The 16054-nt window shown below is 41.5% G+C and overlaps 2 protein-coding genes across 5 annotated transcripts in view; both read right to left on the bottom strand.

The window, feature by feature from the left end:
- Window positions 1-118: 118 nt before the first annotated feature.
- Window positions 119-7346, bottom strand: LOC138948517 (leucine-rich repeats and immunoglobulin-like domains protein 3). 3 transcript variants are annotated; one of them, XM_070320071.1, is made up of 7 exons: window positions 7229-7346; window positions 5771-5953; window positions 4641-4770; window positions 4115-4304; window positions 2430-2663; window positions 1396-1574; window positions 119-913 (listed from the first exon to the last, which is right to left on the bottom strand). In XM_070320071.1, exons 2-7 carry the CDS (start codon window positions 5941-5943, stop codon window positions 248-250), a joined length of 1572 nt encoding a protein of 523 aa, XP_070176172.1. In that variant the 5' UTR covers window positions 5944-5953; window positions 7229-7346; the 3' UTR covers window positions 119-247. The 3 variants fall into 3 exon arrangements, with proteins under 3 accessions (XP_070176172.1, XP_070176178.1, XP_070176182.1); XM_070320077.1 differs by lacking the exon at window positions 7229-7346 and adding an exon at window positions 7090-7172; XM_070320081.1 differs by lacking the exon at window positions 7229-7346 and adding an exon at window positions 6754-7054.
- Window positions 7347-9047: 1701 nt separating this feature from the next.
- The window catches only part of LOC138948490 (death-associated protein kinase 1-like), a 159485-nt gene continuing 152478 nt past the window's right edge, over window positions 9048-16054 (bottom strand). For both annotated transcript variants that reach the window (XM_070320046.1, XM_070320052.1), the window contains one exon: window positions 9048-16007. In XM_070320046.1, coding sequence (XP_070176147.1) covers window positions 15594-16007 — 414 coding nt within the window. In that variant the 3' untranslated portion in view covers window positions 9048-15593. The remainder of the gene's footprint in view (window positions 16008-16054) is intronic.

The raw sequence follows: 16054 nt of genomic DNA, 5'->3' as shown, positions 1-16054 counted from the left end.
CAAATGTGTGTGTGTGTGTGTGACTTTTTTTTTATTCACAAGAGCAAGATAATTTATGCAGAATCTTAAACGTGCAGCTAGTATAAGTTCTAAAAGACAGACAAGAAAATTAGATATAGAAAGTTTTGTCATTTATTTAATTTCCAACAAATGTAACTCCTAAAACATACTCACTCATTGCAACCTTGGCTGAGGCCTGAAAGAAAAGGAAATAGCACAAGAACGCTGATTTCATGACATGATCCACTTATGAGCATGATCGCCCATCATTGTCAATGAAGTACTGTATGGCAACAGTGTCGTTGCCAGCGCAGTTACCTTCAACCTTAGCGATCAAACCAGAATTAGCCCTCCATATTTCCACCCAAGCCAAGTTATCACAGGTGCAGTTGATGCTATTCCCCTCAACCTTTATTGTACGCAGCGCATGCATCTGTTGTACGGCCTTGGGGATACCGGTCAGAAGACAGTTCTCAAGGTCGAGAGTGGTCACTCCGGTCAGATCAGCCAAAGCGTTATCGGAAATGTTGGACAAAGGGTTACCAGCCAACACGAGCTGATGGAGACCAGACATGCCAGGAAATCCGTAGTCATACAGGGCCTCAAAGTGGTTGAAGGACAGATCCACAAGAAGCAGGCTCTTGGCCTGGGCGAGCGCAGCGTTGGGTACAAAGGCCAAAGAGGTGTTCCTCATGTAGAGCTGCTTGAGAGCGGGGAGTCCAGAGAAGGCAGCAAACTTGACGTTGACGATGGGGTTCTTGTCCAGGTAGAGCACCTCCAAGCCAGGTAGGTCGATGACGTAGTTGTCCAGGTACTGGATGCGGTTCCAGGTAATGTTGAGCTCCTTCAGAGCTGTCAGGTAGTGCAGCGCCGTTGGGACTGACGACAGCAGAGTCTTGTCCATGTGAAGCACCTGTCAAGGATAGAAAGCAATCGTAATGAAAGAAGTAAGTTCAATGCTTTTATACATTGCGGACTCTGACAAAGCCAACACAATTGCGAAGGAACAAATGAACTGAAATTACGAATTTATCATTTTGAGGGCCTCTATATTTAGTACAACGCTTTAATTCTCACTCATTTAATGATTTACGAAGCCTGGAGCCCACGGTCTGACAATACTTCACAATACTTCACAATACCCCCCAACAAAAAAATACACTAAACACACACACACACAAACAAACACACACTCTCTCTCTCTCTTTCTCTCTCTCTCTCTTTCTCTCTCTCTCTCTCTCTCTCTCTCTCTCTCTCTCTCTCTCTCTCTTTCTCTCTCTTTCTCTCTCCCTCTCTCTCTCCTCCTAAACCTACCCCAAGTTCGTCTCAACAGGGAAAATAAATCAACCGCAAAATCTCTCCCAGACCACCAGCCCCTGCCCAGCTATCGCTCGCCTTGAGGGAGGTGGAAATCCTGCCATGGAAGACGTCAGCCGCTGCAGAGGCGATGGGGTTGTAGCTGAGGTAGAGGTTCTGCAGGGCAGACAGGTCTCTCAGGCCCGGCGGGATCTCTCTCAAAAACACGTGCACCAGGTACAGCGTCTGCAGGGTGTGGCGGCAGTATGTGAACTTGCCTGAACACATTCAACATGAATAAATCAGAGAGAAAATGTGTCATTTAAACAAAAAGAGAACACAACAGTAACCATTGTTGTTACATTCTTAATCAATATTTTGACAGCTTGTCACTGCCTTCTTCAGGATGGTAGAAAGTAAGGAATGACGGCACGTGATGCCAGTAATTCAAAAATGTGTCATTCAAGCCACTCTTTTTTACTTTTTGGTCCAATATTTTTCTTTTTTATGATGAGGTCATTATTAACTTTCTGTGTATGAACTTGTTATTGTTATTGTTCGTCCGGCTTCGATGTCGAAGATCCAGGTTCAGGACTGGCTTGTCTGTTCTGGTGGGTCCGGAGGTGTCTGATGAGGTATGTATATCCGGACGAGGAATCCTCTCCCACATGTACGGCACTTGAGGTACTGTGAACCTGTGCTGAAGTCTTTTAGAGATGGTTTTAGGCAGTTCTCGAAACTCCCCCCCCCCCCCCTCAACAGCACGTATTTTCTAAAAGAGTTCGCCGTAGAGGAGCCTCTTTGGGATGCGGTGATCCGGTACGCGACAGACATGCCAAGCCCATACCACCGGGGCCTTCTGTAAGAGGGTGTACAGGATTGGAAATCATTTCCTTTACCTTTTGCATCCAATCTTCTGTAGTCTTTTTTTGTTTTTTGTGTGGACAACACACATTTTATATACATTCTAACATTTCTTTTTAAAGTTTTTTTGTTTGTACCCAAGGGGATATTCCCGAGGATGTTCAAGGACAAACCTGGTTATCTGGAGAGAAAAAAAGTAATCAATTGAAAAACCCCGGGACATCTCCTGACCCATACGCCTCCCTATCCAACTGAAACATGATCCTTACCCACGGGAATGGTCCCAAAGAGGTTGAAGGAGAGGTCGAGGTATTTGAGCACCCTCAGGTTGTTGACAGCGTCAGGGAAGGAGCGGAATGCGTTGTAGGAGATGTCGAGATAGTCCAGGGTGGGGGCAAACGTCAGGAACGCGTCATCGGGGATTGACGTCAGATGGTTGCCCGATGACAGCAGCTTCTTCAGGCGGATAGACGCCGTCAGGGACTTAGGCCACAGTCTGATGCCTGTCAGGAGAGGAGAATCAGTATATGTATTCGTCAAGATGGCTTTAAATCCATGTTAAAAATAAATCATAAAATAATTGACAATCTAAAACAAAAACAACAAAAACTGTGAGAATGCGTGCTTTACAAGGTTGTCGTCACCAAGACTGAGACTGGTCTCAAAAACCGGGAAATCTTTAGATGATACAGTTGTTTTTTATTTCAAACCCTCGAAGTATTCTCCCTCAGCGGCTACACACAGTTTAAGTCGTTGGACCCAGTCAAGAAATGACCGTTTGAAGTCGTTTTTTGGCACCTGGTTCAGACACTGGAAAACAGCCGATCCGAGGGCTGATCGACTGTCAAATCGACGCCCAGCCAATTGTCTTTTCAGATGAGGAAACAAAAAAAAGTGACAGGGTGCAAGATCAGGAGAGTAGGGAGGATGTGGCAAAGTTTCAAAGTTTTCTTCCTCCAGGTACTCTTTCACCACCTTGGATTTGTGAGCAGGTGCGTTATCATGAAGTAATTTGATCCCTTTCAATCCTGTAGTTGGTCTGGCTCTCTTGTAGTAACGAACGATGCCAGCAAGAACTTTTTCCTTGTAGTACACCCCAGTGATGCTTCTGCCTTTTTCGCGTGGTTTTTGAAAAATGACGCCCTTTGTGTTATAAAATATTGTGTATAAAACCTTCTTGCCGGAGCGACTTTTTCGCACGATCCGAGGGGCATTGGCACCTTTTTTTTATCCATGCTTTGTTTTGAGCTTTTCTTTTTGGCTCAAAGAAGTACACCCAAGTTTCGTCTCCAGTCACGATCTCATCCAAGCGTTTTTGATCACATCCGTCGTATATCTTGAGTAGCCGTTGGGCAAACGTAACCCTACACCTCTTGTTCTCTTCAGTGAGGAAATGTGGTACCCATCGCGCGCACACCTTTGTGTATCCAAGTTTGTGTTTTAAAACTCTCAAGACAGACGACGACGAAATGTCCAGTGTTTCGGCGATAAAATGACTGCTCACTCGGGGATCTTCATCAACTAACCGTTGCACATGGGACACCATTTTATTGTCGGTTACAGGTGGTTTCTTCACTTTTCCCCTTGCATCTTCCACAGACGTTTTCCCTGTTGAGAAATGCTTTGCCCACCGAAAATTTGTTATAAATGTCGTCATTTGATTCTGTGCAAAAAAGACCAGTCTCAGTCTTGCTGACGACAACCTTGTACTTATTCACTTGTTCCTTAGATCTCTTGCCTGTTGTTGGACTGGAAAACACCTTACGTGTGTGTTTGTGTGTGTGTGTCAGTGTGTGTGTGTGTGTGTGTGTGTGTGTGTGTGTGTATGCACGCTGTTGCTATTGTACATCGCCGTGAGCTTTGATTAGAAGGGGTGATTGATAAGTGTTCCTTATTGATATATTATATTATATCTCCGTCACGGAAATCCACCTAAAGAAGAAACAGGCCTTACCCGTGTTGCTGAAGTCCAGTGTTTCCAACGTCAAGCCGACCGAGGCCAGCACGCCTCCAGGCAGGGTGGTGATGAGGGGGTTGTGACGTAAGTTGAGGGTCTTCAGCCTCGTCAACATGGCCACGGCGTTGGGCACCTCCGTCAGCCCGCAGTCCTCTAGCTGTAGGTTCGCCACCGTGGCCTCGGCACCCTGTCATTGTCATTTTTTTAAAATAATTTTCATTTAATCGTGCCTTGTATATATTTATTTTTTAGGTTTTTTTAATTGTCCCATCCTTTGGTTTCCATGTTAGGAAGGTGATGTACTTTAAACCCTTGTAATTTACTGAACGTAGACAAACAAAATGTGCAAGTATTTATACTTCTTTCTCTGCAGGCCAAGGCTATGTATGGAACCAGTATGAAATGTGCATGGTTAAAATGTCTCAGTTAAGTTAAGACATATCACCTTCGTAACATAGTTTCCCCTAGCTGGTACACAGCTCTGGAGAATAACCCATTTCAAAGACGAACGTGAAATCTTGACCTGAAATGCATCATTGGCAACAGTTTGCAGCGGGTTGTGGCTGAGATCTATTGTCGTTGTCGTGATGCTGCTGAAGGCTGCTGACGGAATGGTGCTGATGTTGTTGTTAGATAGGTCCAGAAGAGTGTACCTGGATGGAAGAGTTGTTGAGGTTTTCAGTGCTGACAAAGTGATCGTGAATCGTTAGTGATGGAATATTGTAAATCTCGCACCCTGTCTCAGTGTGGTGTCTGTCTGTCTGTCCGTATGTCTGTCTGTCTGTCTGTCTGTCTGTGGTGTCTGTCTGTCTGTCTGTCTGTGGTGTCTGTCTGTCTGTGGTGTCTGTCTGTCTGTCTGTGGTGTCTGTCTGTGGTGTCTGTCTGTCTGTCTGTGGTGTCTGTCTGTCTGTGGTGTCTGTCTGTCTGTCTGTCTGTGGTGTCTGTCTGTCTGTGGTGTCTGTCTGTCTGTGGTGTCTGTCTGTGGTGTCTGTCTGTCTGTCTGTGGTGTCTGTGGTGTCTGTCTGTCTGTGGTGTCTGTCAGTCTGTCTGTCTGTCTGTCTGTCTGTGGTGTCTGTATGTCTGTCTGTCTGTGGTGTCTGTCTGTCTGTCTGTGGTGTCTGTCTGTCTGTGATGTCTGTCTGTCTGTCTGTCCGTGTAGTGTCTGTCTGTCTCGTGTCTGTGGTGTCTGTCTGTCTGTGGTGTCTGTCTGTCCGTGTGGTGTCTGTCTGTCTGTGGTGTCTGTCTGTCTGTGGTGTCTGTCTGTGGTGTCTGTCTGTGGTGTCTGTCTGTGGTGTCTGTCTGTCTGTGGTGTCTGTCTGTGGTGTCTGTCTGTGGTGTCTGTCTGTCTGTGGTGTCTGTCTGTGGTGTCTGTCTGTCTGTGGTGGCTGTCTGTGGTGTCTGTCTGTCTGTCTGTGGTGTCTGTCTGTGGTGTCTGTCTGTCTGTCTCTGTCTCTCACTGTAACCAGGCGCCTATGGCTTCAAGTATTCTTACTATGAAACCCCATCAGAGACACATGCTTAAACTAATACATACATGTACATTCTCACACACACACACACACATCTCCCCCAACCTCCTGCTCACTCTACCCCCCCCCCCCCCGACACACACAAACCTCCCCCCCCCACACACACACTTTGTTATATAATGACCTTAGCCCTGTGACTGTAAACACGGGCACATCGTTCAGCCCTCCTTCTTTGCACGTGACGCTGAATCCGGCGCATGTGCAATGATTGTCGTCAGGGCATGGGTCTGGTTCAAACAGTAGCGCTGTTGCTGTGCTCACAAGTATGGATACAGTCAAGAATATTTTGACGTCCATTGCTGACCACCTGAAAATAAAAAGTGGAGGAAATAATGAACGACATAAGCGAATACAATACAATACAATACAATACAATACAATAATACGTTATTATCTCACAGAGAAATAATGTCTCGACATGTGTTTCTCTCTCTCTCGACTGTACACAGAAATAAGAACAGCCTCGCTTTCACCTAGATCCTGCCTAAAAACAATGTTCAGACCTCATGTTCAGACTCGGCGTAATAATACCGAAAGGACTACTTTTTAGCGGTCAAGTTCAGTCGTCCGCATACTCGAAAGTGAAAAAAAAGATGAATCGTTTTGCTACAGTATCAGAGGATGAACTGTCGAAGAAGAAAAAGAATCTTGTGCCAACCACTGCGCAGAAGACCATCCGAGTTGTCCAGAAGAAGTTCTGAAACACGTCACGTTCCAAATCAAAAGACGACATTCTATTCTCTTACGTCACTATTTTTGGTTTACGGTAACATTCGGCGGCTTTGCTGCGAGTATGCCATAGTCTTGGTTGGCCGAGACCTTGAGGTGGAATTAGGTTTGTTGATTTTGCTCGGAGAAGTGGTCCGTGTTCAAGCAAGTTTCTTTCTTCTTTGAAAACAAAAACCCTAAGACCAGTGAATGTCGAGATATATATGTTAATTGGATCTGTGATCCAAACATGCCTTTTGGTCAATCTCGATGGCAGTTTATTCCACTCGCCCTACGGGCTTGTGGAATAAACTTCCATCTCGATTGACCAAAAGCCATGTTTGGATCACAGATCCAATTAACGTATATTGTGCTGCTGTACAGATGTTTAGTACCTACCTGTGAAGAAACAAAACAAAACTGGCCGCATACTAACATGAGCCGTAATGTTTGATTTTTCTTGCAGCACTTTGCACAAGTTCAGAAAAAAAGAAAATAAAGAAAATCAAAACATTTCGAAGGCATTTGAAAAGAGACACCATGACTTCAAGCAATAGGTGAGAGTTTTATGAGAAGAAAGTAAAGAAAAGGAAATTGACACTATCGCAAATATTGTTTCTTTTGTGAGAGAAGAGCATTTTCTTTCGTTATCATCGCTTTTGAACTAATTCAGTGTTAGGAGCAGGCAGCAAAAACAGAAACAGAAAAAAGGAAAACAACACCCAAGTTGCCCACTTTTGTTCATTGCAAGCACGCTGCAGTTGTATTAGTACATGAAATGCAAAAGGTGCACTTCCTTTAACAGAACGCTGAGTTTTCAAAATAGTTTAATGTTGTATTTTAAAGAATGAAACAACAAGGCTGTTTTTCAAACCTAGCTAGACGTTCCTTCAGACAGAAAGGTCAGGTTCTCTGTGTTGCAATCAAGTTGTCAAAACAACCCGCTGCTATCAGAAGTGTGATGTCCAAAGATAGCTGACCCAGATAAAAGAACTAAATGCACCAGTGTCACGCTCTGAACTCTACTGACATAAAGATAAGCACAGCTTAATAATTGGGTACCGAACATAGACATCTAAAAAACAAACACATAGACAGAACAGCACACAGACACGCACATGCACACTGATACACACCGACAACGACACACACACACACACACACACACACACACACACACACACACGCTCGCAAGCAAGCACGCACGCACATAAACACACACACACACACACTGTAATCTAAGTTCATTCTTTGTCTGTGTTTAAACATCAATTACACTGAGTGGTATACAGTGCTAGGTGCACTATGAATCCCCTCCGATGAGAGGACAGCTCCTTTGAAAGGACTCCTGCTATTGTACCTTTGACCATTACATCTCTCTAAACATACCTGTCATGACAGGCAACCTGCATTTTCGGCAGGTTCCAAGGGTATCCGTTCACCCTTCAATCGCAGGTACTACTGTACAGCAAGACTTGAGAACATATACATGTGATATCTTCAGTTTCAGTGGTTTCAATGAAAAGTTGAACGGTTTATCAGTAAAAAAAAAATGTTAAACAAGATTATAGACAAAGAGCAAACAAATTTTCAGGGGTTGTTGACCAGAAGACTGTGTGTTGTGTGTATGTGTGTGTGTGTGTGTGTGTGTATGTGTGTATGTGTGTGTGTGTGTATGTGGGTGTGTGTATGTGGGTGTGTGTATGTGGGTGTGTGTGTATGTGTGTGTGTGTGTGTGTGTGTGTGTGTGTGTGTGTGTGTGTGTGTCTTTCTTTCTTTCTTTATTTGGTGTTTAACGTCGTTTTCAACCACGAAGGTTATATCGCGACGAGGGAAAGGGGGGAGATGGGATAGGGGAAAGGGGGGAGATGGGATAGAGCCACTTGTTAAGTGTTTCTTGTTCACAAAAGCACTAATCAAAAAATTGCTCCAGGGGCTTGCAACGTAGTACAATATATGACCTTACTGGGAGAATGCAAGTTTCCAGTACAAAGGACTAAACATTTCTTACATACTGCTTGACTAAAATCTTTACAAACATTGACTATATTTTATACAAGAACCACTTAACAAGGGTAATAAGTGAAGAATTTTATGGGTGAGAAAAGGAAAGTAAAAGGACTTTGGGGAGGCAGAAATAGAGAAGAAACAAGAAAAAGATCCTAACTTTATGTTCACGGCATCGAGAGTGATGCGACCTTCTCTCAGAAGTTAGTAGAGAAGGCTCCCCCATCCACCACCCAGGGGACGCGCCTCTAAACCAATTAGGGGGCGCGAGGGTGTGTGTATGTGTGTGTGTGTGTATGTGTATATGTGTGTGTGTGAGTACAAATGTGCACATGCGGGCATGTCTGTGTGTAAAGGCATGATCGATCGCGTGTTTATGCAAAAAACTGAATACGTCAAGAACAAAATACTAAAGAAACCTCATAGCATTCTATCAATGTCATATCCTTCCCCCATCCTCTCTCTAAAACACACACACATGCACAAAAAGAGAGAAATAGACAGGGAGAGTAAAGCAGATCCAGGGATTTTTTTTAAGCCCTTGTAACTTTAGTGGTGTGATCAGAGGATTGGAAGAGAGAGATCAAGATTGAGAGATAGAGAGATAGATAGAGAGAGAGATACACACACAAGCTTACACACAAACACACACACAGACTGACAGAGAGACATGTAAAGTCAGAACATCAGAAAACACAGTTTCTTTTTATTGGATAATTTATTCCAGGAAAATAAATTATTTTTTGTCCATTTCAAATGCCATAAAATTGTCTTATGCATATTCATGAGGGAAAATGTACACGAAAGTTTTCACATTAGCATTTGATCCAAGCAGGTATGCAGCATAAAAAATAAGTGCAAAACTACAAAACTTTTCCATTGAAAAAAATGGAAGAGTCCAGATGCAGCAAATTCAATTTTTCATGGTGTTAACTGGTCGAGAAAAATCAACTTGGAAGAAATGAAAAGAATACGTAGTATCTTTATTGTCCCAACTCGGAGTTGCTACGTTTTTTAATGATCACATTTTCTGACAAAAACAAAAACAAAATCATCTACGAAGAAATCAGTGCTGTACTAAGGTACACTGGATTTTTTTTTTATTGTGAATAGAGATGACAGTAAAACTCAAATGTGTCAAAACACATGCAAATTAAAGTACACGTAAAGCTTTCCCTTATAGTTAAACTCTTGCATATTGTGGTACAGTACTGCAGTGTGCATATTATGAAGCCTGTAAAACTTCCCTGCCAAGATGTTTCAAATTAAAAAGAAAAACACATGTAGCATTTGTTGTACAGACTGCATGTCCTCGTCTACTACGACTAAGTCATATTCATTTTAAACACTTAACGAGAGGTTTCTCAAAGTCAGACAGAAAGATAGCACCAAATGATTATTCAAAGTCAAAACTCTTGATGTACAGGTGCGAGAATTCACAGCAACCTTATCATCAGTATCAGTTTTATGACAAGTTTGACATTTCCTTTCAACAGAGATGAGACTGTATGTTATACTCTTTTAGGAATGTCTCAGTGATGCGATCATGTACCTGGTCCTCATGCTTGGACAAATATTTCAGACAGGTCCAAGAGTTAGTCCTTTTCAGGAAGTAACTGCTGGAGTTACGGGCTGCGGAAGGGGTGTTACGCCCCTTAAAACACTAATCAACCGCAATGTTGTATCTTATATTCAAGGCGCGCAACTCTTACACAACCCATGAAAACCTAACGTCTTTTCTAACATGGTTGATTTACAAAAGTATGGTGTTTAATGCTGAACACTGTGGTACAGTATGAAAAACAAGAAGGGCAAAGCCCATACGACTCACATGCTTGACCTTGACATGACCTTGACCTTCAGGGTCAAGGTCAAATAACTAAACCTAGCAATGACATACACTAAGAACTGCTTTACACATTTTTCCTACCAAAATACATGTGACCTTGACCCAAGGTCAAGGTCATCCAAGGTCATGCAACACAAAGCTGTTAATTCAAGACATAGGAAGTATAATGGTGCTTATTGGCTCTTTCTACCATGAGATATGGTCACTTTTAGTGGTTCACTACCTTATTTTGGTCACATTTCATAAGGGTCAAAGTGACCTATGATGAAAGGATAACATGTGCCCCACATAATTTTTAAGTTTGAAACAGTTATCTTCCATAGTTCAGGGTCAAGGTCACTTCAAAATATGTATACAATCCAACTTTGAAGAGCTCCTGTGACCTTGACCTTGAAGCAAGGTAAACCAAACTGGTATCAAAAGATGGGGCTTACTTTGCCCTATATATCATATATATTAGGTGAGGTATTGAATCTCAAAAACTTCAGAGAAAATGTGAAAAATAGCTGTTTTTTAGACAACATTTATGGCCCCTGCGACCTTGACCTTGAAGCAAGGTCAAGATGCTATGTATGTTTTTTTGGGGCCTTGTCATCATACACCATCTTGCCAAATTTGGTACTGATAGACTGAATAGTGTCCAAGAAATATCCAACGTTAAAGTTTTCCGGCCGGCCGGCCGGCCGGACGGACGGACGACTCGGGTGAGGACATAGACTCACTTTTGCTTCGCATGTGAGTCAAAAAACCTACATGATAACTGACTGGTTACTTTCAAACATGTCTTTCAAATAGATTTTGAAAATTCAGAAGTTAATGGAAATGAGAATCTGATATTAAAATGTATGGCCAAAAAGATGTACCTTTACCAGATTACAGTTTGAAAATAATCTATACACAACATTTAATGGCACAGTCATGATAACACCAGAGTCAGTTTGATTGAAAGATATTTGTTCTCGGCGCATTTATATATATGTCACTTTTAAAATCTCACATTCAAATCAAAAATGAAAACTGATGACAATTGATACTGTAGAGAATGTTGAGAATAATGCATCGTGTTGCAAGAATCGGGATAACCTTGGTCAAATTTGGTGTGTATGTAATGATTATGAAAAGAAAATGGTCTGGAATATTTAGGTTTGGGAAAACGGAATCCTTGTAAAATAATGCATCGAAGGCACACTATATGTATGTACTGTATTTGTGGGTATGTACCGCTTTGCTTTATCAAATAAAACGCACGCTACATTTGACACTGTCATGTTCAAATAAAAAAAAATGTAGCTCATCCGTAACTTTCCTCTTCACACTGGTGTATAGGTGTTGACCATGCCTGAAACCCTTCCAGAATCACCAGTACCATGGAATTATCATCACTCTTTCTTGCTTCAGATCTAAATTTTCTTTCCAAACCTGCCTGCTCAAACGCAGAACAAATTAATGGACACCGTAGTTCTGGCATGGCCACATTAGTGCACCCATGTTATCAGATCATATTTTCCTGATAAACTCTGCCACATTTATATTCCAAAGATATATTCTATCCATTGAGTGTGAAATGAGGTATTCTCACCAAAAATATTCTGCTTATCAAAACTGCATTTGTACCTATTCTGTCTGCGTACAGAAAAAAATCAATCAGAAACTTGTACGCTTTCATGTTAAACAGATTGAGCACCATTTGAGGTTATGCGACTGACTATGCAACTAAATTAAAAAAATTCCACAGTTCTAATAAGAATCAATGCATCAAAACAAACAGATATTCATTTTGGTCATAATCAAAATGTAATTGGCATTTACTTTGTGTTATAAAGTATCAACAACAAAACAAAAACAAAAAACAAAAGCAGTACGTAACATAAAGAGATGAAGCGTCGACAGAACTGTCCCAGATATTCAGTCATCAAGCTTAAATATTTCAGACCCCGAAAAAATTAACATAACTACAGTGGTGGTTCCTTACATCACTGGAGAAGATGACACAATTCCAATTAACTCTCCCTTTGGCAAATTGCAAAAGACTGTGAAAATAAATGAAAAAGTAAGTGATCAATTTTCAACCTTTGTTTAACTTCTTTACTACAAGTCATGTCTGTGCAAACATTTGCAACCAAGGATGAGGTAGATAAGATTGTTTACCTTTACAGGCAAGACTTCCCATGTTTCTTTCAAGCCCAGTATTAATTTATACCACTGTTTGGGAGACAACTTTTACAGATTTTAAGCATAAAACTGGCTGAATGTACTGAAGTGGCAATGGTGTTAGCTACAACAACAAAAAATGTCACTTGCCTGGTTTTTCATTAATTTCCACTGGAATCTGTGTCTGAGACTTGTATGGATGCATATAGAAATACCCAAACCCTCTTTCAAGTGTAACACCGGTTGAACTATGAATGAATCCTTTATATATATAATAATGTGGCAATGGTATCACCTGCATCTGCCAAAGAACACTCTCTCTCTCTCTCTCTCTCTCTCACATTTGTTAGTTTATTTCACCTTTAAAAAACCCGTACACATGTACCATCCCGTACGAAATGAACATATATGAACATATAAGAGACATATAAGAAACCTATAAGTTTCTTATAAGAAACATATAAGTTTCATATATGACAAGTAAAAAGCTATGTATGTCAGTTGTAGGAATAGGTTTCTTATAAGTCTCTTATATGAAAAAGACCCCAATTCATATAAGAATCATATATGAATCATATATGAGAACCTGCACTTCCAGAAACCTATAGTTCTCTTATATGTTTCTTATATGAATCTTATATGACTCTTATATGAATCTTATATGACTCTTATATGAATCATCACTAATAGTTTCTGCATAGGAGAATTCAGGACTTAGAAAAAATATTGGACAATACTGAATTACTGGCAATACTGGCTTTCATATATGTTTCATATATGAACAGGAAGTGGATGGTTTGCCTTGAGCATTATCTCCCCCTGACTGAACGGCCATCTTTGTGACAGCAGCTCTGTGAGGATGTTTAGCAGAAAATCAGTGAAAGAGCAGGACTAAAATGCAAAGTTCTTACAGAAATAATTGGACTTGATGTATGAATATGTGAAGAGAATGTTTATGTCATGCTGATGTTTGTGGGTGGCTGGCAGCCCAACCAACCCAACAGCTTGACACTGACAGGTTTGTGTTTTTATTCAAAATCCAGAATTTCCCTCCATTATTTGTTTTACTTTACAGTTCTGGTTCTGCATCAGGTGATCAAATCATGTTTACCAGCACTACTTTGGTTCAAGCAACAAGAAACTGTGACAGCTGTGCATATTCAAGAAAATTATTTGTGGCTGTAACTTGTTTGTTGTTTCTTGTTCATAATTTCAAGTTTCAAAGTATTGGATTTGAAGAGGACAATGCATGTCTTACTCCTCTTCTTGTGACCAGTGATTTAGAGATCTGTTTGTTTTTGCCCTCAAAATAAACACAACTTCAGTAAAGATATGTATATACTGAACCAAAAGGTATTTTGCAGTTGGATTCATTATAATTCAAAGTCAAGACAGTTAAATTGGGTTAAGCAGGTGTTATTTCCCTTGTAAACACAAATGTAGGTCAAGGTCGTGTGTCTAGTATGAGACATATAAATATCATATATGAGACATATAAGAATCCTATAAGGGAGATGTAGGTTTCATATAAGATTCTTATAAGTCTCATATATGAACATTTCATATAAGAGACCTATAGCTTTCTTATAAGAGAATATAAGATTCATATAAGAGACCTATATGAGCTCAGGTTATAGGTTCATATATGATTCATATAAGTTTCTTATAAGAATTTACCTCATTTGCATTTAAAATACCTATAAGCCACATATATGAAATTGTCATACAAGACTCTTATAAGAATCTTATATGAAATTGGGTCCAATTTCTTATAAGAACGTTTCGTACGGGATTAGAACTATAATCAAATGGCTGTATGTTGAAGTGACTCTGTCAACAGTAAACAAATCCATTTAATTCCAACCCTTAATCAAACCCAAACAGAGAAAAAAATGGTGGGAGAACTCACCAACTACAGAATAAGGTTACATCTGTTGAGCCAGTTGATTTTGAGCAGAAATGAGATTACAAATAAACTGGGGCACAAAAAAAGTGTTCAGAAAAAAAATGAAGTGGTCCCATTGTTATATGGCTATCCCAGTATTCTGTTTCCCAACTGTGGTTTTGAAGATAAAAAAAGAAGTTACACGTTTTCCTTTTCGCCCTGTGGCTTTGAAGTATAATCCCAAGGTATTGTTGATATGTACGAAAGCTCTGCACTTGACAAGAACTTACATGTATAGCTCGCTCCCAGTTTGATGCTCTCCCTCATGTGGAACCATTTTCTTTCACCCACTTTTGTTTTTCACAAGTCTTCCATGAAGTGAACCGATCCTTGTACTGAAAGTGCAGAGACTGTGCCGCTGACAGTGTTACCACTGTAGTCGAGGTGCACCCAAAGGAAAAACAGCTAAATAAAAAGAATACTGGGAAAATCATGCATTCACTTCAGCTTGCGTGGTATGCACATTTCAGCAGATCACAAAGCACAGCCAGTCCATGCTACATGGAGCGTGTCCACTGCCCACGCACTGAGGGTCGTCAAGCAAACCATACTATTTACATAATCACTCAGGTGTGGGCAGTTTTTCACTTTCTGAAAATGTTGGAGTAAATAAATAATTCAGTTAAAGGTCTGAAGTTGCGTTCAGACAGAAATATTTTGCTTGGAAATGAAGCAACAAGCTTTTGCAGGAAAAAAAACCAAGCGCACACACTGTAAGGAGTTTGTAATATCCATGTTGGTTTGTACCCCTCCAACTGCATGCTGCTTCAATGTCAATTACGGTCTTTAATATCATCACTGGCACTTGTGTAGAATACAACACACCACGGAAGCATCATAGTTTTGTGCATGACATTTACACAGCAAACACTACACAGCTGTGTACAGTCAAATTCACGGCAGCAACTTTCCACTGAATCTGAAGCTTGTCAAATGAAAGCTGAGTTCTCGTTGAAAAACTGCAGCAATACAACACACGCTGACATGATGGCGTCTGTTCTTATTATTCCAATTGTGAGTGATGCTGAAGAAGAGCTGTTTTTGACTTGTGTGTCACAGGTCGTTCAATCAGCAGGCAACATTGCAATTATGAAATCAGAGAGATCAGCCTCATTATGTCTAAGATACTTCCAGCTCACGGTGAAAAATTCTTGCAGTTTTAAGTCTCCTGCATCCCTGAAAACCACGACACGCTGTGCCACTTGAGATTGCTTCATCAGGTGGTTGACGTTGTGTGTAATCCACCCGTTTTGTTCACTGTCGGCCGTGACAAGATCCCGCGTCAGGTCATCTAGACAGGTTGGACAGTGTGTTGGTCGAAGCGTCCGTTCCGTGCGCACCACCACTTTCGTCCGTGCTCTGATCCTCGTAGGTCAAAGTCCTGAAGGAGGGAGTCGTTCTCAGGATCGCTTCCACGGCGTCAATCCTGTTCAAGTCCTTGAGGTGCACCACAAGGTCGCGCACTGTTGCTTCACACCTGCGCACCCACTCGGCCAGAACTCGCTGAGTCTGTGACACCTGTTTCAAGTCATCCTTGTCGAGGGTGGGCAGGTAGTCAGAGAGGCCGAGCGTGACGGCCAGCAGACACCAGTCACGCCCCATGGGCTCCGGGGGGTCCAGCAGCAGGGAGAGAAGTCGCTGAGTGTGGATGGTCAGTTGGCTCACCTCCAGGTCCATGCCCAACGTCACGTGGCTCAGCACCTGCAGATCAAAGGAGAAGTGTCAAGGTGTGTTTGTAAATCAGTATC

Source organism: Littorina saxatilis, linkage group LG1, assembly GCF_037325665.1.
Source record: "Littorina saxatilis isolate snail1 linkage group LG1, US_GU_Lsax_2.0, whole genome shotgun sequence".
NCBI classification, from domain to species: Eukaryota; Metazoa; Mollusca; class Gastropoda; order Littorinimorpha; family Littorinidae; genus Littorina; species Littorina saxatilis.
Note: the sequence above shows the minus strand (reverse complement) of the source record. Positions and strands in the feature narration are given on the sequence as shown.